Here is a 24,050-nt window from a genome sequence, read left to right as displayed (position 1 = left end):
GAAAAATTAAATGATCAACGACCATATCATGGCAATATATCATAACTTTTTTTCGCATATCTTCAAGTTACACACAAAGCTAACACAACATCAGATACCAAATTGCCGGGGGGGCTATATAACATTTGTCAGAAAAACTCCGGGACAATTCAAGTTTCAAGCCTTTAGTTGAGTGTCATCATGAAAATACAGGTATTTTTCATTATTTTCTGATCTTTGTTAATGATTGTGTGCGATAATTAACGTTTGAAATATTCTACTTTATTCACGTTATTTATTTACTTTATTTTATTTCTGCTTTATATTAAAATTCTATTCAATTTTCTGAATTGATTTTATTAGAAAATATGTTTAATTAGGTAAATTTTATTTGATTCTAAATAATATATATTATTAATTCAAAAAATTATTATATTTAAGGCGAAAAGTTTAGCTTTCGCTTAACTTTTCGCCTTAAATATAATAATTTTTTGAATTAAAGGCTTTGTATACTCGATAATTAATTTTAAAAAAAATACTCTCTAAATTTGAATTAATAAGAATATTTACTAAATTCAAATTAGTAAAAACTTTTACTTATTCAAATTGAGAGAGTAGAAAAAAGTATCTTCAAGACAGAAAAAAGTAGTAAAAAATTAGCTAACAAAAAATTAAACTTGACACAATTTTTTTATATTTTCTTAATTACATTCAAAAATACAATCATTTTTTAAAATAAATATTTAAACGCCTATTTCTTTTGTCTCCAGGAATGAAAATATTTCAAATGATTTTAATGTAACGAATTTTTAAAATTTAACTATTTCTAAAAATTAAAAAAGTAATTTTTTCAAAATTCAGTGAATTTTTTTTGTTAAAATTCATAAAAAAAATTATTTAAAACTTCAATCATTTTATTTTATTCAATTCTAAATCAATTCTTATTAAAATATTCTACAAAGATTCAATTATTTGAATACAAAAATAAATTTATTGAATAATTGTGAATATTTCTTAAATTTGAATTCTTATGAAGAACTTTATCAACATTTTTTAAAATAATTGAATTTTTACGAAGAATTACATTAGAATATTTGATAATAATTAAATTCATTCAAGAAATGTAATTAAATGTAAATTGAAAATAATTATTACACTCTAAGAAACAAATTATATCAAATTTTTTTAAATAATTGAATTTTTTCGAAGAATTTTATTCGAATTTTTAAGAATAATTGCATTTTTTGCGGAATTCAGTTAAAATTGAATTAAAAATAATCCAAATTCTGTAATGAGTTTTAATATTTATAAAAATAATTGAATTCTTGCAACGATTATTATTAAAATTAAAATTTTATAAAAATCTATTTAAATAATTGATTTTTTTTTGAAAAATATTAGAAAAATTCTATTTTAAATAATAGAATTTTTGTGAAAATTTTTATTTATGAAAATAATTGAATTCTTGCAACGATTTTATTAAATTTTTAAAAATAATTGAATTCCTGCGAATTTTACTATTTAAAAAGATAATTGAAGTTTTTACGAGAATTTTTTTTTTATTTTTTAACATAATTGAAATTCTGCGAAGAATTTTTATAACTTTTGAAAATAATTGAATTCTTCCAACGAATTTTATTCAAGTTTAAAAAAATAATTTAATTTCGATGAAGAATTTTATTATTTATAAAAATAATTGAATTCTTGAAAAGAACTTTGTTGAATTTTGTTAAATAATTGATTTTTGCGACGAATTTTATAAAAATCTTTTTAAATAATTGATATTTTTCGAAAAATTTTATAAAATTTTACTTAGAATTTAATTAAACTTTTTAAAAATAAATGAATTTTTGGCGAAATTCATTTAAAATTGTATTAAAAATAATTGAAATCCTGCAATGAGTTTCAATATTTATAAAAATAATCGAATTTTCGCCACGCTTATCATTAAAATTTAAAAAAATAATTGATTTCTTGAAAAGAATTTTATTATTTATAAAAATAGTTGAATTCTTGCGAAGAATTTTATAAAAATCTATTTAAATAATTGATTTTTTTTTTTTGAAAAATTGTAGGAAAATTCTGTTTTAAATAATTTAATTCCAGTAAAAAGTGTTTTAATTATGAAAATAATTGAATGTTTGCGAAGAATTTTATAAACATTTTTTTTTCAATTATTCAATTCTTTGGGAAATTGTTTATTAAAATAGTAGGTATTAAAAATCATTGAATTGCGAAAAATTTGTGAAAATAATTGAATCGTTTTAAAGAACTTTATTAAAATTTTTTGAATTTTCTTCAGTAACTTTATTAAAATTTTTAAAATAATTTATTTAATCATTAACTTTAATTAAAATTGTAATTAACTTAATAATTTTTACTAATTTATTTGCAAACGTATCTTATTCAAAAACAAAAAGTCTGTCACCAATTCAAATTGTCAAATGTTTAATTTCTCCAAATTTCCAAAAATAAATTTATTTGGAAGAAATATTTATTATAGAAAATGTTAAATTTTAGTACAATTTTTGCTACGTCTTAGCACCAAATAAAATTTTAATTTCATTAAAGTTTAAAAAATTTGAATTCCAGAGAAATATAAATTCATTCAATTGAATAGATATCCGATCAAATAGAGATAAATTTTAAAAAAATTGAAACTTTTGAAATTAATAATTTAACAGAAATTTTGTAAAATAAAAAGTTGAATAAACATATTATTTTGCACCTTATTCAATTATTGTCAAAAAAAATTAATTCCAGTTTTCATACCGAAAGAAAATGTACTAAATTTGCTGCAAGTAGATCTCAGTAGTAAAAGTAAGTTATAGTCAGACATCGTTTAAATTCTCGTAATTCTAATTATAAGTAGAAAACTTTTCATTTTATTTTTATTTGTATTTTTAATTTATTTTTAATTTCTTTTATTTATTTATTTTTTATTTCTTTAACTTATTTTTTATTTTATTTATTCTTTATTTCTCTCCTCTTTTTTTCTAGTTTATTTTATTTTTCATTTTATCTTTGATTTTATTTTTCATTTATTTTTTTATTGCTTCCTCATAGAGGAAGTATTTTATTTCCTCCTTAATTTTTGAATTTTTACTATAATCCTTTGATTATGAAATAATGTCCAATCAATTATACACAAAGGTAGTATTTTAGTCGCACTAATTCCAATAATTTATTAAACTAAAATGCCAATATAATTAATTATCCAATTAATTTTTAAAGAAATTTTGAATTCCCACCCTAATGATTGAATTTTTAAATCTCTTTTGCAGATTTTAGCCATCAGTATACTTTTTGCCAGCGCGAAAAGTATAATAATTCCAAATTATGAGAATGAACAGGAGGCTGCACTTGGTCCAGTGTCATTCCCTCCGGTTATTTCGAGACCGGAAAATGCATTTCAAAATATTCCAAATACTGCAAATCCAGTAAATAAGGAAATTTCAGAATTTCCAACAGAAGAAAATGCTTTCAGTGGTAGTTATATTATAATCGACGAAACTCACGGTATTAAGTACATTGTCAAACCATTAAATAATTTAAAAATAATTGTACGCAAAAAACCTTTTCTATTTTCACATCTTACACCTTTACGTCTTCTACTTGGACGCTTTGGATACTATCATCGTTCACCACCACAATTTATTCATTCCTACTGATAATAATTATTACCATGAATTTAAAAATGAAATTATCTCTCTAAATTTTAATCAGTAAACATTTTTACTCATTTGAAAAAGTGACTGACTTTTTGCTTTTGAATTAGTAAACTTTACTAATAAATAATAATTTCTACAAAATTAATAAAATTTACTTTATTAAACTTAATTTATTTAAATAATAAATTTAATTAATTAATTTATTATTAATTTTATTAATTTTGTAGAAATTACTATTTATTAGTAAAGTTTACTAATTCAAAAGCGAAAAGTCAGTGACTACTTCAAATCAGTTAACATTTTTACTAATTCGAATTTAGAGAGTACAATTATTAATATTGTATTAATAAAGTCTTATCAAAATTGTCATGTCAATTTAATTGTCATAATTAATAATAATTAATAATAATAATTAATAATAAAACAATAGTGATATACATTTTTTTGGTACGAATTATAATAAACCTTTGTAAAACAATTTTAATAAATAAAATATTTATTAAAGAACACTGTACAATATTTTAAAAGTAATAAAATACAATTAAACAATAAAATAGTTTAAATATTTTTGAAAATTCTTTTGCTCATTTGTGATGCTGTAACCAGGAGGAGTATTAATTTTCCCAGCCAGGGAAACATATCCAGGAGGAAGCATTTCCTCACTATTTAATGCTGCACGATTAATTATTGTTTCATCCGCAGAAGAACCGTGTAATTTAATATTTTCAAAAGCATCACTCGAGGTTTTGTCAACATTCAGAAGATACAATCCCGAATTACTGTAACTTGGAATTTGAATGGGAATTCTTGCAATCGAAGACAAACCAGGTTGAATGTAAGTGTCGCCAATTAATGTCGGTGTGACAATTACCCCCGCCAGAACATTATTAGCAGTCATCAAATGCAAAGAAAGTAGGCTCAAAATCTACAAAAAAAATCGTTTTCAAATTCAGAATTGGAAAAAATTTGAATAAAAAAATTTCAGCAAATTAACAAATAAGAGAAGCTTACTCATAGGAAAGAGGGTTGCCACAAATATTTTATTTTATTTTTTCCTAACTTTTCCCTGATTTCCAGACAAAATTTCCACTTTTTCCCTGATAACCTTATAATGAATATTCTAATTCACTCTAAAAATTATTATAGATACTCAAAAATATGTTCTATTACATTTATTTACAAATTTCTTTAATTGTAAAATTATTCAAAAACATCAATAACTTCTTTTTTAAATAAATATTTATGCATTATTATTTTTCTGAAGGAATTAAAATTTTTCAAAACATTCAAATTAAAAACTTTTTGAAATTCAACAACTTGTAATAATTTAAATTACCATAAAATTTTTCAAAAAAAAGTTAATTATTTACAAAAATCCTAATAAAATCCTTCGCAAGAATTCAGTTATTTTTATAAGTAGTAAAATTTCTCTAAAAAAAATTAAATTATTTAAAAAAATCTAATAAAATTCGTTGCAATAATTCAATTATTTTCATAAATAATAAATCGATTATTCGGTAATTCATTTTTAAATCAATTTTTACTAGAAAATTCTAGAAGAATTCAATTATTTAAATCATAAAATAAATAATTTATTGAATAATTGAATGTTTGTTAAAATTGAATTCTCATAAAGAATTTTATCAACAAACTTTTAAATAATTGAATTCTTTTGACAAATTTTAATAAAATTTTTAAAAATAATTACATTTTTCGAGGAATTTGATTAAAATATTGTATCAAAAATAATTAAAATTCTGCGATGAGTTTTATTATTTATGAAAATAATTAAAATTTTCTCAAGAATTTTATTAAAATTTTTCTAAAATAATTAAATTTCGGAGAAGAATTTTATTATTTATAAAGATACCTACTTAAAATTTGGACAAGAATTTTTTTTTAATTTTTTAACATAATTGAATTTTTGCGAAAAATTTTATTACTTTTGAAAATAATTTAATTCTTGCAACGAATTTTATTCAAGTTTATAAAAATAACTGAATTTCTGTAAAGAATTTTATTATTTATATAAATCATTGAATTCTTGCAACGATTTTTATTCAAGTTTATAAAAATAACTGAATTTCGAAGAAGAATTTGATTATTTATAAAGATAATTGAAATTTTGACAAGAATTTTTTTTAAATTTTTAAACATAATTGAAATTTTGCGAAGAATTTTATTATTTATATAAATAATTGAATTCTTGCAACGAATTTTATTCATGTTTATAAAAATAATTGATTTTAGGTGAAGAATTTTATTATTCATAAAAATAATTAAATTGTTGAAAAAAACTTTATTAAATTTTTTTAAATAATTGATATTTTTTGAAAAATTTATGAAATTTTTAATTTTAAATAATTGAATTCCTATGAAAATTTTATTACTTATGAAAATAATTGAATTATTTCGAAGAAATATATTAAAAACTTTGTAAATACAATTCCTGTGAAATTTTGCCAAGAACATAATTGAAAGAACAACATTGAACATAATTGAAATTTTATTATTTTTATAAATAATTGAATTCTTGCAACGAATTTTATTCAAGTTTAGAAAAATAATTGAAATTCGGTGAAGAATTAAATTATTTATTTTATACAAATAATTAAATTCTTGCATCGAATTTTATTCAAGTTCAGAAAAATAATTGAATTTCGATGAAGAATTTTATTTTTTATAAAAATAATTGAATTCTTGAAAAGAACTTTATAAATTTTTTTTAAATAATTGATTTCTTGCGACGAATTTTATAAAAATCTTTTTAAATAATTGATATTTTTCGAAAATTTTATGAAATTTTTAATTTTAAATAATTGAATTCCTGTGAACATTTTATTACTTATGAAAATAATTGAATTATTTCGAAGAAATTTATTTAAAAATTTGTAAATAATTGAATTTCTGCGAACAATTTTTATTACTTTTGAAAAAAATTGAATTTCTGGAATCATTTGTAACTTTTCCAAAATTCAATTTTTTTTAGTATTTTTAACTGAAATTCTTCTATCAATCTAGTATTTATGAAAATTGTAGAAATTATTCATTAAATAATTTATAAGTAATAATTTTATGATAGTTTTTGAAAAATTAAATTATTTAAAAAGAAATTATTGTCAGAAATAGAAAAAATTGAAGGTTTTGTATTAAAATTCGTGGTAATTTCATAGTTTACGAGGCAAACAAAAAAAACATCAAAATTCAGAGTTTTTTCATGAATTTTAAAAATTTAATTTTTTCCAGTACTTTTATTAAAAATCCCTGACTTTTCCCTGAATTCCCTGACCTGTGGCAACCCTGTAAGTAGTGCTCAGAAAAATCAAAAAAATTAACATAAAATAATATTAGACAACTTTAAAAAACTTACAAATCGATCCATCTCGAAAGAAAGAAACTAACTAAATGAATTCAAATCAACATCTCCTAACTTGATATATTCTTTTCCAACACACGATTGCCAAATCTATGACTATATTTTCCCTAGAGGCATTTATTTATATATTATGTATATGGATTACAAAAGAAAAATACGAAACAAAAAGAAGGAGCGTCAGTTTAATTAACAAATCTATACGAAGCAAACGTTAAAAAAATTTTACGTCCGAGGGACATTTGCTTGAAATTTTCAAAGGTAATAAGACTGCTTCACACCATTACATCACGTGAACATGACAATTACACATTATATATTCTCGTATATAAACATATATACAAGATGTCGAGAAATATATTTCTTACAAAATTTTGCATTACGTAACAAATCGGCCCCACATGTCTCATATCATTCTCTTTTATCTTTATTTATCTTCATTGCTTCTAAATGTATAATAGAAAGATTCAATAGGTTCTCTTTTTTGCGAATTGATTAATTTCAGCAGCCTTGGGCGGGGAACCCCAAAGAACTCTTCCATTTTTCAGCCTTAAGTTGATTTTTAATTAAAAAACTTGATTTTTAATTTAAAAATTTGATTTTTAATTTAAAAATTTGATTTTTAATTTAAAAAAGGATATAATTATTTAATTAAATTTTTTACAGTGTAAAAATTATTCTTTTAAAAGAATAAGTTTTACACTGTAAAAATATTATGGGGGTAAATGGCATCGGGAGTTGGGAGTAAAGTTCACGAGTTAAAAATCTACTCCGAGTTTTTTAGGAGTAAAAACAAGAGTTTATTATTCGGGAGTTTTTTCGTAGTTACATTTATAGTGAAGGAGTTAATATCAAGGAGGAAAATTTTACTGCTTTTGCTTTAACTCCAGAAGGGTGCGAATTTAATAAAATCCCATTTGTAGTTTTATTTAATTTAATTAAAGTTTAATTTAATTAAAATCCCTTTTTTTTACAGTGCAACTGTTTCAAAAAAAAATATTTTTTATACTGAAAAGTAAGGGAGTTAAGTTTCAACTCCAGACGATAATGTTTATTAGTCAATTTCGTGCTCTAAACTAAAGTCAAATTTTGATTTCAACAAGTTTATATATATTCATAAATCTGAGTGTAATTCATTCTTTTCTTCTCCCTCTCTAATAATAATGATATGCTTCTATTTACAATAATTCGAAGGCTGATTATTGAAATAAAAATATTTCAGAGCAGGGATAACAAAAAGATTTAATTTCCAGCTAAACAGCAAGTTTAACATTTTTATATATGACTTGACACTTTAGAAAACACGAGAACAATAAATGATGAAATAATGATGCAATAAATTTCAAATTCGACACTATAATGAGTTACTATTACATTATTTTAAATTCTCTTTCATTGAAGATGGAAATAAAGATCAAAATCTAATTTTGTAACTCACACTCCTTTCATTATTCTTGTTTTTTCAATTGTTTTCCATAATATTCAATATGTTATTTAAATTTATAATTAATAAAATTAAGCCTTTAGTAAAATTGTTGCTTTTTTGTTATTTAATTAATTAATAAACAAATAAATACAATAAATTATTACAATTACTACAACTATTAAAATTATTTAAATTATTACCATTATTAAACTTATTGAAATTCTAACAATTATTAAAACTCATTACAATTGCAATTACTACCATTATTACTATTACTTTTTATAATTAATTAAAAATGCATAATTAGAAAAAAAGTGTTCAATTCATTTGAATAGAAAATAAATTTTAAAAGCCTGACAGTGAATTAATATTAAAACTAATTCTTTGCTCTCTAAATTTGAATCAGTGTTTACTAATTGACATTAGAAAAAATTGTCTACTTATTTTTAGTAAAATTTTACTACTTAGTCGTTTCAAAATTTTTTCCTCAAATTTTAATGAAAATTTACTAAAAATTAGTAGAAATTTTCATGAATTAAAATAAGTCAAAAATCATCAGTTAATTTAATATAGTAACAATTTGTACTTATTTTAAATAAAATTCTACTAAAACTTCTGTAAAAAACTTTTTCGCTAATTTTAGTAATAAATCTAAAAATACTAAAAGAAATAGTAAAATTAATTAAGTAAATTAATAAATTAATAAATATTAATAAATAATTAATAAATGTTATAATAAACTAAGTATTAGTAGAAATTTTAACTAACAATAAAAAGAACTCTCTAAATTATTAAATTAGTTACCATTTGACCTCTAATTCGAATTCGTAAAAATATTTATTAATTTGAATTGACTGATTTTTTGCTTTCAAATTAGTAAATTTCTCTAATAAATTAGTGAAGTATATTTAATTAAAGTTTTTATTTATTTAAATTAATAAAATTTTATTAGTAAAGTTTACTAATTCGAAAGCAGAAAGTCAGTCACTAATTTAAATTAGTAAACATTTTTACTAACTAAAATTTAGAAAGTAGAAAAAAATTATAAATAATTAAACATTGTGTTTATACCTCTCCAAATATAAATCCCTGAAAAGTCGACCACTAATTGAAATGAGTTTAAAAAATTATTGTTAATCACTTTTATTTAAACTAATGAATTGAAAATTTCTCTGATTATTTAGAGAATAAGAAGAGAATCCACATAAAAAAAAGAAAAAGAATAAAAATTTAAAAAGTTGTTTTAATTTTATAAAGTTATAACGGAAAAATTGTTGACATGAAGCAACTGCAAATTTCAGTATATTATGGAAATTTTTCATTGTTTTAATTAATACTTTCGCTATTCTAGAGAAACTTATAGTTGTTCCAGGTAAAATTTTTTTTCGTGTAAAAAAAAGGCGAAAATTAGTTAAACTTTTTACTAATTTAGTACAATTAGTTCATTTAGCGAAAAGTTGTCAACAAATTCAAGTTTGGAGAGCCACTAACAATAAAAGGAAAGAAGAATTAAAATTAAGGGAATGAAAGTAAAAGCATAGAGAGAGAGGCTCAAAAGATGAAAAAGGACAAAGATGAGAGAAGCCGAGAAAGAGGAAAAAGAACAAAAATAAGAAGACAAAGATGAGAGAAGCCAAAAAAGATGAAAAAGAACAAAAAAAGGGAATAAAAAACAAGAGGATAAAATGAGATCGTCCAGGGTATCAAAGAGTAAGAGGAGAAGAATACCGAGGACGAGCACAACACGAAAGCACAATAAAAGCAAAAAAAAAACCCCAAAAACAAGAAAAAACTCCAAAAAAGAAGAAAATGATTGTGAGGTAATGAGATGAGAACGGCGGGTGAAAGTTACATAAGAGGACAACATAACGAGTTATCTCGTATGTGTTACGTGTATAAGTGACCTGCGTAAAAGTGGATCAGGTGTCTCGTTTTTGGCTGAAATATGCTGCGTCGAGTATATGTATGTATGCATGTATGTAGGGCGTGGTGCTTTGGTGTTTGTATATTGCCCCTCAACTGAATTGGTCCAGCGATTACGACAGACTTTCCGCTTCAATCCTGAGGGTTATCGTCACACGATTATTCCTCGCCTCCGGGATCACCCAATAATGGGGAGAACTCATATAAAAAGAGTTGCTCGTCACCCAGACAGCATCATTCGATCTGCTCGCATCCTTTGGCTTAACAAAGCTCATAACACAACCGCAGTCATGGCATTCAAGGTGAGATAATTATTCGTCTCATTTCTCCTCTTTTCTTCACTGTCTTTCTCTTTTCTTCTTTCTCTCTTCTCCTTTCTTCTTTCCCTTCTCTTTTCTTCACCGTCTTTCTCTTTTCTTCACTGTCTTTCTTTTTTTTCTTCTTTCTCTTTTCTTCACCTTCTTTTTTCTTCTCTCTCTCTTCTATTCTCACTTCTCTTTTCTTCACTCTCTTTCTTCTCTTATTTCTTTTTTCTTCTCCCCTTCTCTTTTCTTCTCTCTCTTCTCTGCCCTCTCTCTCTTTTTTAATTTTTATACCTATTAATTATTTATACTTCTATGAAGTATTTTTATTTCCATTAACTATTTTTATTCCCATTCAGAACAGGGTTTTATTATAATTCCATTAATCATCTGTTCATTTCTTCTTTCGAAATTCGGTCCTTTTATCCTCCGTGGCTTTTGTAATTTCCTTTTTGAATTTTTTTTTTGTTTCGTTTTCTTATTTCTTCCTTTGTTACTAATATTCGTTTTCGCAAAGAAACTTATATTTCAAACAAAATTGAACAAAGTTGCATTACAAATAATTTTCCATAAGGTTTACAAACCAGATTGAAGAGTAAAATCAGATAAGTGTCGTAATTCATTGTATAACTTAATAAATTGTTACTTAGAAGGTGCGTTGAAGCTATAACGAAAAAAGTGAAAACGAATGCCGAAATACTCGTTTATAAGTTGTACCTCGAGTTCCAAACTTGAAATCGTAAAAGCGGTGATTAAAAATTAAAACACTCTTCAAGTGAAGAAATTATTATTATTTGTAGTTTCTTTCGCCCACTTTGATAAAACGAGGCTAAGAAATAAGAGAAAGAAGTAATCAAAATCAAAGGAAGAAACAAATGAAGAAACTAAAAAGAAAAACACTGTAATTAAGTATCTTAAAAGTAAGTTTGTAGTCGCTTTTAAGATACTTCTTTGCGCAGAGCAGAAAAGAAAGAAATGTAATTAAATTCCTTTTTTCTTTTGCAGTTCCTCGCTTTCGTCGCGATGGTAGCAACGGCGCGCGCCGGCTTCATTGGCGCTCCAGGCGCGATCCAATACGCGTCACCAGTGGCGGCGGCACCAGTTGCCAAATTGGCCTACGCCGCGCAGCCCGCAGTCTCCTACGCTGCTCAGCCAGCGTTGTCCTACGCCGCTCAACCAGTGGCGTACGCCGCACCCGCCGCGCATGTCCAAGTTGCGCACGCAGCTCCAGTCGCTCACGCATACGCCCCAGTGGCGTACGCCGCAGCTCCAGTCGCCAAAGTCGTGAAAACCGTCGACGCCGAATACGACCCCAACCCACAATACAGCTACGCCTACGACGTGCAAGACGCTTTGACCGGCGACTCAAAAACCCAACAGGAATCTCGTAATGGAGACGTCGTGCAGGGAAGTTACAGTCTCGTCGAGCCCGACGGCACCCGTCGCATCGTCGAATACACCGCTGACGAGCACAACGGTTTCAATGCCGTCGTCCACAAGGAACCAGCTCAAGTTGCCGTGAAAACCGTCGCCGCTGCTCCAGCTCTCGTCAACGCTCACTACGCCTCACCCGCTGCATACCATTTGTAAAAAGTTTCAACATTTAAATACTAATGTTCACTTTTTTTGTATATTAGACCCTTGGTTCTTAGCCTCAACTATAGAATGGAATCGTGTAAATTGTTTCTTGTAAATAAAAAAACTCCTTGTGTGAATGAAATATTCAGTGGTTTCATTTCTGTATTTTTTTCCCCAAAGATTTACAGTAGAATATTAATAATCGTACAAATCATTATTAAGAATAGTAAATAAAACTTTGAGATTAAGGACCACTCCGAGTCGAATGACTCGGAGTGGTCCTTAATCTCAAAGTTTCATTACTAAGTAAATATAAAGTAACTTTTACTATACTTTTATAATAAAACAATTCTCTTAAAGCATTTCTGGTAACTTTTACATACTTAAATTTTGCTACATTCGAAGTAAATTTTACTACGTTCGAAATAAATTTTACTAATTTTTACAAACATCTTCTTTGAACGTAGCATTTACTCCGAACGTAGCAAACTTTACTCCGACACTATAAAAAAAAGTAAAAGTACTTTCTGGTAAAAGTTACCAGAAATGTTTTACCATAAAAGTAGTAAAAATTACTCACATTTTTCTCCGTATAGTATTTATTTATTTTCCATTATCCAAAATAATGGTTCGAAATAATCCTCAACTAGAATCACAAAAAAAAAATCACTAACAATACAGACAATTCCGATTTTGCAAAAGGTGCACAACAAATTTTTAATGAGACAAGATAAACACCGTAGGACCTTACAAAAAAAATCAAAGAGATAAGAAACACAAATGATGCATTACAACCTCTAAAAATACAAGAAGAAAAAGAATCCGTGGAAAGAAAAAAAAAATTGTTGAGTCACAAGAGAATTCTCAATTAGCATATAATCGCATTAATCGACAAACACGGCCCACTTTCTACATATTTTGTCTTCGAGAGAAGCAACGATATATACTAATAATAATAACAATAATAATAATAAAATAAATACAAGCACACCGGGTGTCCTTGATACGAATCCGGTAACTACCGTCTTTACGTGAACTCAGCCACACAATCGCGATAAATTTCAAGTGCCACCAGTGAAATTCAATATCCGATACAAATGTCCATTATACGTACATATATTGTGGGCAGAAACACAGACTCGCCTCTCAATGAAAATAAAGTCTCTGAAGAAAAAAGAAAAAAAAGGGTTTGTGTAGTACGAAAAAATTGAATTAAAGCAAAACTAATGGTATTCAATGTCGGCATTGTTTTTTTTTTTGTTGGTATCAAGTAGATATTCGTACCAAGTTGATCTTAAATTGATGCCAAATTGAATTAATGCCAAATTAAATAAATACCGAATTGACATCAAATTGACATCAAATTGATATTGAATTCATTGCTGTCAGATGATTGAAACGACAAATCTTCAAACGATTCTTATTTATCTTCAGAAACCTTTAAACTAGTCCAAAAAAATTCTTCTGATTTTAATTATAATTTTTTCTAAAATTTAAAAATTTGAAGATTCCGAAGCAATGTTTCACAGTTTTTCTGCAGATATCAAATTGGAGACAAAAATCGCATCAAAATTGTTGCGAATCAGCGTTTTGCTCCGCTTTTTGTCCCAATTTGCTATCCTTAAAAAAAACTTTGGCTAAGAATAATAAGAAAAGTATTGAATTTTTGAACCGGAGGCGAAAATATAATAATTTATGATTGCACAATATCAATGCAGGTCCCAAAATGAAGTGTTTATAACAGAAGAAATTTGAAACGACGACATCATAAAGTGGCCATTTGCCAAAGAGTATATAATCACAATACTTTATGCGCACATTGACTCCTGTCAATAAGAGATTCAAATCATTTCTTTTAAACAGTAATACATACTTCACCACGTGAATAATGCATTATTCCTACAGGTAGTAGAATAAAGGCAATATTTTACCCACAAACATAATAACTAATAATAATAATCCCCTATTATAAAATTCACATCCACTGGTGCATCATTAATTAACTGTCAATAAAATAATATTATCCTATACATCATTGATTCGAAAAATAGAATAGATTAATCATCGAGGGAGGTCAGAAAGATACACACTGCTTTTGGGTATCCCCCATTATAAAAACATAATTAAACATAAATTGGATCGTTAATATGGGTTAATAGCCCTCAAGCTACAAATAGAAGAAAATGTATTTTAACTTCTCTTCTATTTGTTTCTAATATAAACAAATTCATTTTCTGCACGGATAATTTTAGTTGTGTTTCAGAAGTCTTCCTCTTCACATGTGAGTAAATCTAAACCCTCAATTTCTCATTTGCAAAAATTTCATTTTCACCTAAAATTATACTAATAATTACATAGATTATTAATCCAAAGATTATTAATTCAAATACTTATTATAAACTACAATAAATTATAAATATAAATAACACTAAATGGTAATAAAACTCAATTTTAATTTACAGAAAATCCTAAAAATGAAAGTGAAAAAACTGCATTTGTAGAAATACATATAGAAAAAAAAATTATTCGATAAAAATGAATGTGGCTAAACGTGCAATATCACATCTCGGTTTAGTCGGTACTTGGAGACCGAAGAAAATTTCAAATTTTTCAAAACAATTGTACAGACTGTACAGTTGTTTTATTTTTACAATCCTAACGTTATCTGCAATCTACATTCTTGTTTACATTTTCAAATTTTCAACAAATGTTAATTCATTAACGGAGAGCTTACTAGTACTATTTGGCATTCTTGGGGCAATTTTAAAAATGCTCCTCTTTATAATAAGACAAGAAGAAATTATTTCCGTTGACAGAATGCTGACGGAAAAAATATGTCTACCTCGAGATAAAATCGAAGAGGGAATATTAGCCGAATCCGAAAATACTCGAAGGTGTGTACCATTTTTGTACTTTTAAAATTAATTAAGAAAAAATTCATCCACAAATTTAACTTATTAAATTAAAATTAATTTAAATTATCAATTCTAACTAATTTCTACCAATTCTAACTAAAAATTTATTACTTCATTTAGTAGTTTTAATTTTTTACTCAAGTTTTAGTGGAGAATTAATAATAATTGTAATTTTTAGTAAAATATCACTGTATTGAAAATAAAAATTTTATTTACAGAAAGCAATCGAATGCACTTATGATTGGCTGCTACTTTTTCTCTATTTGCCTCTGCCTGAATCCTCTAATCAGTTCTAAAAAATTAGCACTACCATTCCCTAGTATATGGATCCCCCTTAATTTCGAAAGTACAAGATATTATCAATTTATTTATTTATATCAAGTAATTGTCCTTCTTGCTACAACTATTATCCTCTGTTGCTGTGATCTTTATTTTTCCGAACTCATGGAGAAAATTAGTGCTGAAATAGATGTATTCAAACATCGTTTGTACATTTTACCACAACAAATAAGTACAAATTACAAATTAGAAATTAATCAATATGAATCAACAATAATAAAAGATTGGCTACACTTTCATTTACATTTAATCAAGTAAGTATAAATTTTTAAAAAATTGAAAAATAATATAAAGATTAAGAACACGAGGCTTTTAACAAAATTATAATTAACTTGAAAATATTCTCATTCCACAGAATGATTCACGATTTGAATAATTCATTCAATTTATTATGTGTTGTTCAATTTTTCATATCTACTGCTGTCTTGGGTTTAGCTATTTTTAATTTAGCAAAAGCTGAACTATTTACAACACACTTTTGGTATATATGCGTCTATTTGCTTGATTTTACTTGGGAAATCTTTCAATTTTGTTATTATGGAGAGAAACTAATTGTCAAGGTAAATTAATCGAAAAATATTTAATTGCTAAACAAACTTAAAAAAAACCTTTTTTAACAACAATCAAATTACAATTTTAATCCATTACAAGCAATTAAATGTCACATTTCAATTTAATGCATTTTAATTTAATGCTTTTGATTAGAAATATCCGTATTGAAAATTGAATAGCATGTTTTTCGATCAAAGATATTTCATTAAATCCAACTATAATTTATTTGAGTTAAATAAAAGTTTTCACAGAGCCTACTGAATTATTTATTTGCTTTAAATAAAAAATTTAGAGAAGAGCTCTTGTTAAAAGTATATTTTTTTCTAAAAGTCTTTTCTAAAAGTTTTTTCTAAAAAGAATTGCTATTTTTCTTTTTCATGTCATTTTTGTTATTTATTTACTTTTTGTTCAAAAAAAGTATAATTTTTCTTCCTATTTACAGAGCTCAGAAATCGTAAACGCTTGTTACAATGTAAATTGGAATAAATTAAGCAAAAATTCAAAAATGTCATTATATATTATAATGATCCGAGCTTCAAAACCAATGAAAGTGAAAGGAGGATCTATGATAACAATGTCTATTGGCTCGTTTGTTGCGGTAAATTTAAATTATTAAAAACCATTTTCAAAATGAAGTTAATTTCATAAAAGCGTCAAATATTATACAATGAATTTTTATTTTCAGATTTTAAAAGTTGCATATTCAATTTTTAACGTTCTACGAGAGAATCGTTGAGAATTGAGATGCGATAAATATTTTCATCTTTGTTACAAATCTACATCTATTGTTATACAAATCTAAATAAATATTTGCGAATGGTTAATTACTTTGTAATATTAAGCGAAAATCTTCGAAATAAATTATATCTGCGATAAATATTTTCTGCTGAAGTCAATAAATATATAAATATTGTATTAAAAAATTGTGATATTAAAAAAAGTGTTCGACTAAAATTTTTTCTCTTGAATTTTTTAAAATTTTAAATAAAAGTTAGATGTGTATTTCCTTTTAATTAAAAGTTTAATTCTTTACAGTAGAACCTGTCAGAATGCAACTCTATTTAAAAATTTCTTTGTACACAAAAATGTCCAACAAGAATTATTTTCACTCAATTACAGAATATTGTAAAAATATTACAAAATTAAATTAAAAAACAATTTTTTAAGGATTCTTTCCTGTAATAAAATTTTAAGAATCGAGTTGCATTCCGACAGGTTCCACTGTAATTTAATATATTCAAAAAATATACTTTATGTTAAAGATTATATTTTATAAAATATACTTTATATTAAAAATTATACTTTATAAAATATACTTTATGTTCAAAAAACTATCTAACTCGAAAAGAAATATTTTTTATAAAATACTTTTTTCATTATTTTTATATTCATTTATTTCTTTGAAAATTAACGGGACAGTCCATTTAGTAATATTATTTATTATTTTTGATTTATTGAACTTTATCAACATTTTTTAAAATAATTGAATTTTTAAGAAGAATTGCATTAAGATTTTTAATAATTAAATTCAGTCTAGAATTGACATTAAAAATAAATTAAAATTAATTATTACACTCTAAGAAAGAAATTATATCAAATTTCTTTAAATAATTGAATTTTTCGAAAAATTTTATTCAATTTTTTAAGAATAATTGCGTTTTTAGCGGAATGTATTTTATTAAATTTTTTTGAAAATAATTGAATTCCTAAATAGTATTTTATTATTTATGAATATAATTGAATTCTTGAGAAATATTTTATTAGAATTTTTAAAATAATTGAATTTCCAAGAAGAAATTTGTTACTTTTAAAAATAATTGAATTTCCAAGAAGAAATTTATTACTTTTAAAAATAATTGAATTTCCAAGAAGAATTTTATTACTTTTAAAAATAATTGAATTTTTGTGATGAATATTGTTATTTATAAAAATAATTAAATTTTGCAAAGAATTTTATTAAAATGCTTCAATATAATTGAATTTTCTGGAATAATTTTGTTTTTTATCGACATAATTAAATTTTTTTGAGAATTATTTATGTAAATAAGTAAATTATTGGGAAGAATTTTATTAAAATCTAAGAGAATAATAATTGAATTATTTCAAAAAAATTTAATTAAATTTGTACTTAAAATAATTGATTTCTTACGAACAATTATATTAAAATATTTGAAAATAATTGAATTCCTGTAAATAAAAATTTGAATATTTTTATAAATAAATGAATTCTTCCAAAGAATTACAAAAAAAAAACATTTTTTTTATAATTGATTTTTTCAAGGAATTAAAATTAAATTTTTTTAAATAATTGAATAATGAATTCTTTCCAAAAATTTTATTAAATTTTGTTTTAAATAATTGAATTCTTTCAAACAATTTTATTAAATTCTTTAAGAATATTTTTCGTGTAATTTATTTAAAATTGTATTAAAAATAATTGAAATCCTGCAATGAGTTTTAATATTTATAAAATTAATTGAATTTTTGCAACGATTATTATTAAAAAATTTTTAATTAATTGAATTTCTGAGAAGAATTTTGTTATTTATAAAAATAATTGAATTCTTGCGAAGAATTTTTTAAAAATCTATTAAAATAATTGAATTCTTGCGAAGAATTTTATAAAAAAAATCTATTAAAATAATTGAATTCTTGAGAAGAATTTTATAAAAATCTACTAAAATAATTGATTTTTTTCGAAAAATATTAGAAAAATTCTATTTTAAATAATTGAATTGTTGTTGAAATTTTTTTGTTTATAAAAATTAATGAATTATTATTTTTATATTTATTTATTTGAAAATTAACAGGACAGGCCCTTTGGTAATATTATTTATTATTTTATTACTTTTATGGTAACTATGATTACAATACCATATTTTACATAAAAAGTTAATTAAGGAAAAAAAGTTTTTAATTTAAAAAAAATTCAAACTAATATCTTTAATTCCAAAAAATTGAAAGATTTACAATTATTTATTAGAAATTATTTATTATAAATAATGTTGAGACAATGTGACCCGATTAATTTTTAACAGTAGACAAACAAGCACCGGTGAAAGTACCCTATATTCTTAAAAGTGCAACAATGTCTCGATGATTCTTATCAAAACTCAAAGACGTCATTGCCAAAAGAGAAAAAAAAATTTCAATTTAAACAAGCGAGTGTGAGAAATAAAGTAGATTATAAAGTAGGAAAAAAATTCATCCTGCGATCGCAGTAGTAAAAGTCAGTTATGTCAGACTACAGCTAGAAATTCGCAAATGATTGATGAGAAGTATTATTTTAATCAACTTTCATCAATTTCGCTTTATATGTCTATATTAATATTTTAATATATTTACATGTCATTTATTTCTAAATTCCACACATATCTTTTTTATTTAAAAAAAAGAATTCAAAATAAAAAAAAAATTTAATTACGTCGATATTTAAAATTAAGTTTAAATAAATTAAATACGAACGAATACAAAAATTATTTTCTTTTTCGAATAAAAATGTATTTTTTAAATATTATGCGAAAAAATGCATCTTAATATTCTAAAAGTATACCGAAAATAAGATGTTTGAATTTAATACGATGTACGATAATAAATTCACGAATAATTAGGTAACAATCGGTTTTTTATTCAAACAAAAAATAATAGTTTAGTAAATCATTACGATCAAAATTTTTATAGCTATTTTATCATCATTCGAGAATTATTAATGAGCCAATAACAGAAAAAATAAAAGAACAATATTCCCTGGAAGTCACTATAGAAGAATATCCCTCTAATTATAAACATGTTTGCTCCCAATACAAATATATTTGCAGCACAATTAATATCTGAAAAAAATACGCCTTAGTTGTACTTCAGAACTCTTCCTCTTCACATGTAAGTAAATCCTCATCTATATCTTCATTTAAAAAAAATTTCTTCATTGCAAAACTAATCGATTTTTACTCTAGTGAAATTTGTAGTTTGAAAATCACTAAAAATGAAAGCAAGAAAATTGTATTTGTAAAATCAAAAGAAAAATCATCAAAAGAAAAATGAATGTAGCTGATCGAGCAATATCTCATCTGGTCATAATCGGTGGTTGGCGACCGAAGAAATTAATTTCAAATTTTTCCAAACAACTGTACAGATTTTATAGTTGTTTCATTCTGATAATCTTAATATTATCTGAAATCTATATATTTATTGACACGTTAATATTTTCGGAAAACGTCAATTTATTAACGGAAAGTCTGCTAGCATTTATCAGTCTTTTTGGAGCGATTATAAAAATGCTTCTATTTATAATAAAGCAAGAGGAAATTATTTCCATTGACAGAATGCTGACGGAAAATATTTGTCTACCTCGAAATGAAATAGAAAAGGAAATATTGTCAAAATCTAAAAATACTCGAAGGTAATAATTACTGTCCTAAAAGTTAATACTTAATATTCCTATGTTAATAATTACTATCCCACAGTTTTTCTAAGGATATCAAATTGAGACAAAAAAAGTATCAAAATTGTTGCTTTGCAACAAAAAAAGTATACTTTTTTTGTCTCAATTTGATATCCTTAGAAAAACTGTCTAGTGAAAAAGAGTCTCGTAATTTAAATTTGTAAAAAATACAGGCTTCGCACTCGATAATTAATTTTAAGAAAGTATATAGCTTAAAGACATAAAAAGTAGTAAAAAAGTAGCTTAATATTAAAAAATTAACCTTGACTTAATTTTTTTATAATTTCTTAATTACATTCAAAAATTGAACAATTTTTTAAAATAAATATTTAAATACCTATTTATATTGTCTACAGGAATTAAAATATTTCAAATGATTTCAATGTAACGCATTATTTAAATTTAATTATTTTTAAAAATTATAAAAGTAATTTTTTTAAAATTCAAACATTTTTTTTGTTAAAATTTTATAAATAAAATTATTCAAAACTTTAATCATTTTATTTTATTCAATTCTAAATCAATGCTTATTAGAAAGTTCTACTAGAATTCAATTATTTAAATGCAAAAATAAATAATTTATTGAACTTTATCAACATTTTTTAAAATAATTGGATATTCAAGAAGAATTGCATTAAAATTTTTTATAATAATAAAATTCATTCAAGAAATGTAATTAAAAAGATTTTTAATTAATTTTTAACATTTTTTTAAATAATTGGATTTTTAAGAAGAATTGCATTAAAATTTTTTATAATAATAAAATTCATTCAAAAAATGTAATTAAAAAGAATTATTACATTCTAAGAAACAAATTATATCAAATTTCTTTAAATAATGGAATTTTTTCGAAGAATTTTATTAAAATTTTTAAGAATAATTGCGTTTTTAGTGGAATTAATTTAAAATTATTTTTAAAATAATTGAAATTTTGCGTTGAGTTTAATTATTTATGAAAATAATTGAATTTTTGTCATCGAACTTTAATAAAGTTTTTTAAATAATTGAATTCTTGAAAAGAATTTTGAAAAAATGTTTTTAAAGAAAAGATTTTTTTGAAAAAATTTTATGAAAATTGTGTTTTAAAAATTCAATTTCTTTGAAACTTGTATATTATTTATAAAAATAATTGAATTCTTTCAAAAAAATTTATCTCAATTATATTGAAAGTAATTCAATTATAAAAATAAAATAAATTTTAAAATAAATTTAATTCCTTCAATGAGTTTTAACAACAATAATTGAATTCTTGCAACGATTATTATTAAAATTAAAGTTTTATAAAAATCTATTTAAGTAATTGATTTCTTTTGAAAAATTTAGGAAAATTGTGTTTTAAATAATTGAATTCTTGTGAAAATTTCTTTATTTAAGGAAATTAATTGAATTCTTGCAACGATTATTATTAAAGTTTTTAAAAATAATTGAATTCCTGAAAAGAATTTTATTATTTATAAAAATAATTTAATTCTCGCGAAAAATTTTCATAAAAATCTATTTAAATAATTGGTTTTTTTCGAAAAATATTAGAAAAATTCTATGTTAAATAATTGAATTTTTGTGAAAATTGTATATTATTTATAAAAATATTTGAATTCTTTCAAAAAATTTTATTAAAATTATATTGAAAACAATTCAATTATTCTAAAGAAAATCATTAAAATTTTTTTAAATAATTGAATTCTTTCAGAGAATTTTATTAAAATTTTTAAGAATAGTTGAAATTTTCGCGGAATTCATTTAAAATTGTATTAAAAATAATTGAAGTCCTGCAATGAGTTTTAATATTTATAAAATTAATTAAATTCTTGCGAAGAATTTTATAAAAAACTATTTAAATAATTGATTTTTTTCGATAAATATTAGGAAAATTCTGTTTTAAATAATTGAATTCCTGTGAAAATTTTTTTATTTATAAAAATAATTGAATATTTGCGAAGAATTTTATAAACATTTTTTTTTCAAATTATTCAATTCTCTTGGGAAATTTTTAATTAAAATAGTAGGGGAACATAGTCTAGGTCGGCCACCTTTTTGACTTTTGTTTATAACTTTTTTTTAAAAATGAATTTGGACAATTGAAGTATATGGTTGGAAAGTCCTGTTTAATAGGAACATTTTTTCTGTACAAAGTAAATTGACAGGTTTAAAAATGAAAAAGTTATAAAGATTTAAAAAAAAAAAAATTTGTAGTCCAGGTTGGCCATTACAGTCAAGGTCGGCCATGTTTAAAATTCAAAGGGCATTAATCGTTAAAAAATAAAATAACATGTTTGGAGTTACGGAAAATTGATTCTTTATTGTTTACAGTTTGTAACTTAATGAAATAACAAAATAATAACAATAAACAATATAAAAAAATAAATATAAATAAAAAAAAGTTTTGCACTAAAATATTAATAAAATTAAATAAAAATATTAATAAGATGATCAATTATATTATGAGTTATACAGAATTGCAGTTTTTGCAAATGAAGTAGCTCGTCCTCAACTTTGCGCATTTTAAACACATAGTGGCCGACCTTGACAGTAAGTAACATTACCGAATTGTTGTAAACAAAAAGAAATACGTTTCGGGATTCGATTTTTTACTTTGTTTTCCTTTCAACCATGAGTCCCACAAATTTTCTGCATACTTGCCTTGACGATTCAATTTGTTTTTTATCTTTTATTAATGGTTTTTCACATTATGCACAAAACTTTTTTTGAGCTTTTTTTGTACCGACGTCACAGAAAACACAATTTTCGATTTTCCGAAAATGTAATTGAACAAAAAGTTAGGTTTCACTAAGACAAGCTTCGACAAAAATGCGCGTAGGTGGCGCTAGTGAACTTGACAAAAAAACGCGAGTGGCCTACCTAGACAGTAGGCCAACCTTGACTACATTCCCCTAGATATTAAAAATCATTGAATTACGAAAAATTTGTAAAAATAATTGAATCATTGTAAAGAACTTCATTAAAATTTTTTGAATTTTTTGCAATAACTTTATTAAAATTTCTTAAAATAATTTTTTTATTTCAACTGTTAACAACTTTTAAAGTAGTGTAAATTCTCAAACATGGAAAAAAGTAGCTTTTAGTGTAACAAATAGAAAAAAAGTATCTTAATAGTAGCAAATTGTAAAAAAGTAGTAAATATAGTTGGTTTTAATATATGAGTATTAAATCGTCACAATATCTCTGTTTTGAAAATAAAAACTCAAATTTTATTTCCAGCAAACAGTCAAAGGCACTTATGAATGGATGCTATTTTTTCTCGATCATCCCTTGTCTCAATCCATTAATAAGTTCTAAAAAATTTGGACTCCCATACCCGAGTATATGGATTCCCCTTAGTTTCGAAAGTATAATATACTATCGATTTATTTATTTGTATCAGGCAATTGTCGTTCTTGTTTCAACAGTCATCCTCTGTTGCTGTGATACTTATTTGTGTGAATACATGGAAAAAATTAGTGCCGAATTAGATGTATTCAAATATCGTTTATGCCAATTCCAACTAGAAATAAGTTCAAATTTCAAATCAAAGAATAATCAATATGAATTAA

The 24,050-nt window shown here is 23.8% G+C and overlaps 4 protein-coding genes across 4 annotated transcripts in view; 3 read left to right on the top strand and 1 right to left on the bottom strand.

Annotated features, from left to right (window-relative positions):
• Positions 1-24,050, bottom strand: part of LOC122512819 (larval cuticle protein A2B-like) — a 95,060-nt gene that overhangs the window by 11,833 nt on the left and 59,177 nt on the right. The gene's annotated exons all lie outside the window — the stretch shown is intronic.
• LOC122512821 lies at positions 67-3,729 on the top strand. The gene is made up of 2 exons (XM_043628899.1): positions 67-192; positions 3,264-3,729. Exons 1-2 carry the CDS (start codon positions 181-183, stop codon positions 3,648-3,650), a joined length of 399 nt encoding a protein of 132 aa, XP_043484834.1. The 5' UTR covers positions 67-180; the 3' UTR covers positions 3,651-3,729.
• LOC122512822 (cuticle protein 21-like) lies at positions 10,396-12,394 on the top strand. Its single transcript, XM_043628900.1, has 2 exons — positions 10,396-10,674; positions 11,680-12,394. Exons 1-2 carry the CDS (start codon positions 10,411-10,413, stop codon positions 12,262-12,264), a joined length of 849 nt encoding a protein of 282 aa, XP_043484835.1. The 5' UTR covers positions 10,396-10,410; the 3' UTR covers positions 12,265-12,394.
• On the top strand, positions 14,727-16,839 carry LOC122512816 (odorant receptor 2a-like). Its single transcript, XM_043628894.1, has 5 exons — positions 14,727-15,146; positions 15,386-15,760; positions 15,862-16,066; positions 16,501-16,656; positions 16,744-16,839. The coding sequence occupies exons 1-5, from the start codon at positions 14,788-14,790 to the stop codon at positions 16,792-16,794; spliced, it is 1,146 nt and encodes a 381-aa protein (XP_043484829.1). The 5' UTR covers positions 14,727-14,787; the 3' UTR covers positions 16,795-16,839.

This window comes from Leptopilina heterotoma, unplaced genomic scaffold, assembly GCF_015476425.1.
Source record: "Leptopilina heterotoma isolate Lh14 unplaced genomic scaffold, ASM1547642v1 Lhet_128, whole genome shotgun sequence".
NCBI lineage: Eukaryota > Metazoa > Arthropoda > Insecta > Hymenoptera > Figitidae > Leptopilina > Leptopilina heterotoma.
This window is presented reverse-complemented; position numbering and strand designations above follow the sequence as displayed.

Bases quoted from the DNA above. Each gene is read 5' to 3' on its own strand.
- LOC122512822 (XM_043628900.1), top strand. From the start codon at position 10,411: ATGTATGTATGCATGTATGTAGGGCGTGGTGCTTTGGTGTTTGTATAT. The intron at 10,675-11,679 runs GTGAGATAATTA...TTTCTTTTGCAG, and splicing joins CCGCAGTCATGGCATTCAAG to TTCCTCGCTTTCGTCGCGAT.
- LOC122512816 (XM_043628894.1), top strand. From the start codon at position 14,788: ATGAATGTGGCTAAACGTGCAATATCACATCTCGGTTTAGTCGGTACT. The intron at 15,761-15,861 runs GTAAGTATAAAT...CTCATTCCACAG, and splicing joins TTTCATTTACATTTAATCAA to AATGATTCACGATTTGAATA. The intron at 16,657-16,743 runs GTAAATTTAAAT...TTTTATTTTCAG, and splicing joins CTATTGGCTCGTTTGTTGCG to ATTTTAAAAGTTGCATATTC.